This window comes from Propithecus coquereli, unplaced genomic scaffold (genome assembly GCF_000956105.1).
Source record: "Propithecus coquereli isolate 6110/MARCELLA unplaced genomic scaffold, Pcoq_1.0 Scaffold105, whole genome shotgun sequence".
NCBI classification, from domain to species: Eukaryota; Metazoa; Chordata; class Mammalia; order Primates; family Indriidae; genus Propithecus; species Propithecus coquereli.
Window position 1 is genome coordinate 1,166,926 of NW_012134414.1, and position 2,486 is coordinate 1,169,411.

Below are 2,486 nucleotides of genomic sequence, written 5' to 3' on the forward strand. Positions count from 1 at the left end.
TGACATCTGAACTATGTGTGACACTGTCCTCCTTATTCCAACTGAGTTGAATTATTTACTTCAGGCCATGGGAGATGTCATTCCCTGGGTCTGCCTGCAGCCTCCACAGAAAGCATTACAGGAAACTTCCTGGAGGAGGTGGCTGTGGCCATAGTTGCAAGTCAGCTACTTGTAGGTTGAATTGAAGATATTCAAAAGTGGATTCCCCTCCAAGATCTCTGAATGTAGTCTAGCTTCCGAGGCAGATTGTCCTATGTGTTTGAAATTCCCTCAATATAAGTACCGCATATGTGCTCTCCTGACTCCCAACTATTTAGTGCTACCTGCCAGGCCTTGGGAATGCAGAGGTGAACAAAACCAAATCTTTTTTACTGGAGATTACATTCTAGAGGGAGAAACAGATAAAAAATGTATAAATAAAACATAATGTAGAGTCACATAATGATAAATGATAAACATGTAAATAAACATATGATATGGTGTGTCATAAAATAACTATGCAGGGCCGGGGAATAGACAGAGGTGGTATTAATATATTGGGGTGGTGTGTCAGGTACAGTGGGCAAGGAATATCTGAGGAGGTGTTTCAGCGCAGACCTGAGGCGAGGAGTGAGGCTTGTGCAGATCTGGGGTTGAACTTACCAAACAGAGAAAGCAGCAAGAGCAGTGGGCCTGAGGCAAGAATGAGCTCGATGTAAGCCTAGAAGAATGAGGCCGAGAACTGTGGAAATAAGGTAAGAATAGGCAGAGCCAGGTTAGGGATTTCAGTGTAATTCTTGGTGCCTCATATAGCTTCAGGGCAGTTTAAGGCTCTAAAAATCTAAGATTTCTTTGCAGGACAGCCTATACATCTCACAATTAGTCTGACTTTTAACAGACTACTACTACTACCACTGCCACTACTGCACATGCAGATACACACACACACACACACACACACACACACACACAGTGCCAGTGTTTGCCAATGTGGAGGTCAATTTGGGTCCCTGCTCCCAAATACGTCTATCAATTAATAGTATATGAAAAGTATAGACAATCAAGGGGTAAGTTATAGACAAATCCAAGTCAAGTACTCTAAGTCAGGACTTTAATTCTCTGTAATATAATGAATAATCCACACCCTTTCTCCCTGAACATATAATATTTACAAACTTGTATTCTCTCATGCCATAGAGGAGAAAGTTCTTGAGGGCAATGACTGTATTTTGCACCTATAGTTAAATTCACTGCTTTCAGGTGAGGAAGTAGTTAGTGAATATTTATTAAATAGAACTTCCTATATGTAGGGGTTCTTCTTGCTTGTTTTCAGGATTTTATAGGAGGAAGAAAAACTCACGAAGTCCATGAGCGCTAAAGGGGATGATCTGGGCAGTCGGGGAAGGGCCTGCATGTAGTCAGTGTGGTGGAGGGTGGTGAAACAGGTAGAGTAGGCCCAGAAGACGAACAAAATTTCCTTACAATTTCCCTGGCAACCCAGTCATATTAGAACACAAAAATCTCCCTATTACAGAAGCATTCAAATGTGTATCAAGATAGGATTTGCCCTGTATCTCTTTTCTCAGAAGATCCTTTGCCCCTCTCAAAATGTTGATTCAAGCAGTTAATGCCATCGTGAACTTGAAGCATTTGGTGTATCCATTACCTCTTTGTACTTCATGAGTGCCTCAGGCACAACATGAGATTTTGGAAAACAACCAAGATTCTTGAATTAGTAAGGGTCATCTGCAAAACTGTCTGTACTCTTTATATCAGGATAAGGAACCCAAAGAGAGGAACAGGAATTCTTACTGTAGCTTCTGTGCTTTATAGACACTACAGACTTGAGTCATAAATAACACTACATCATCTGCCAAGACAGCCCCAAGTGGCTGGCTGTTCTGTTATTGCCTGTGAGTTACTGGGGCTGTGGAGAGAGGGTCCCAGACACCTACCCACTTTGTGCCTTGAATAGTCTGATACCACTATTGGGAGAACAAATTGAACCTTTATGGGGTTCCTTCTTTCTACTAAAGGCAAAGTGTCTGAGGCCCACCTTGGGATGCCTTTCTCATCCTTATATTAGAATTACTGGAATATTGTACTTTTTTCCTCCTCTGTCTTCCTCTTCCATAAGAGTGTAAGTTCCTTAAGGGTATCAACATGTCTTAAATTTAGACTACATATTGCACTTAACATATAGAATTGACACTTGGCATGTATGTACAGAGTTGGAATATGAAATTGCCTTGTGATATTGGGGAGAAAGGTAGTATTTTTAAAAAATATTGAAATTATTTTCAAAAACATTCCCAGATTCAGAATATTTACATGGTCCAATATGAAAAAAAACTAAAGAAAAAAATGCAGTCCATTATCTATGAAGCAAATAAAAGAGGAGTACTTAATGAAGTTTCTCTGGGACAATGTGAACAAAAAAGGAAAATTACTGAGGATAAACTGGAGAATCTTCGTGTTAAACTGGCAGTATTGTTGCAGAAACTTCA

At 40.2% G+C, this 2,486-nt stretch overlaps 1 protein-coding gene across 1 annotated transcript in view; it reads left to right on the forward strand.

The window, feature by feature from the left end:
- Positions 1–2,484, forward strand: part of MORC1 (MORC family CW-type zinc finger 1) — a gene marked incomplete at its 3' end in the record, with an annotated part of 186,727 nt that extends 184,243 nt beyond the window's left edge. The window contains 1 exon segment of the mRNA XM_012645902.1: positions 2,249–2,484. Coding sequence (XP_012501356.1) covers positions 2,249–2,484 — 236 coding nt within the window.
- Between the last annotated feature and the right edge of the window lie 2 nt (positions 2,485–2,486).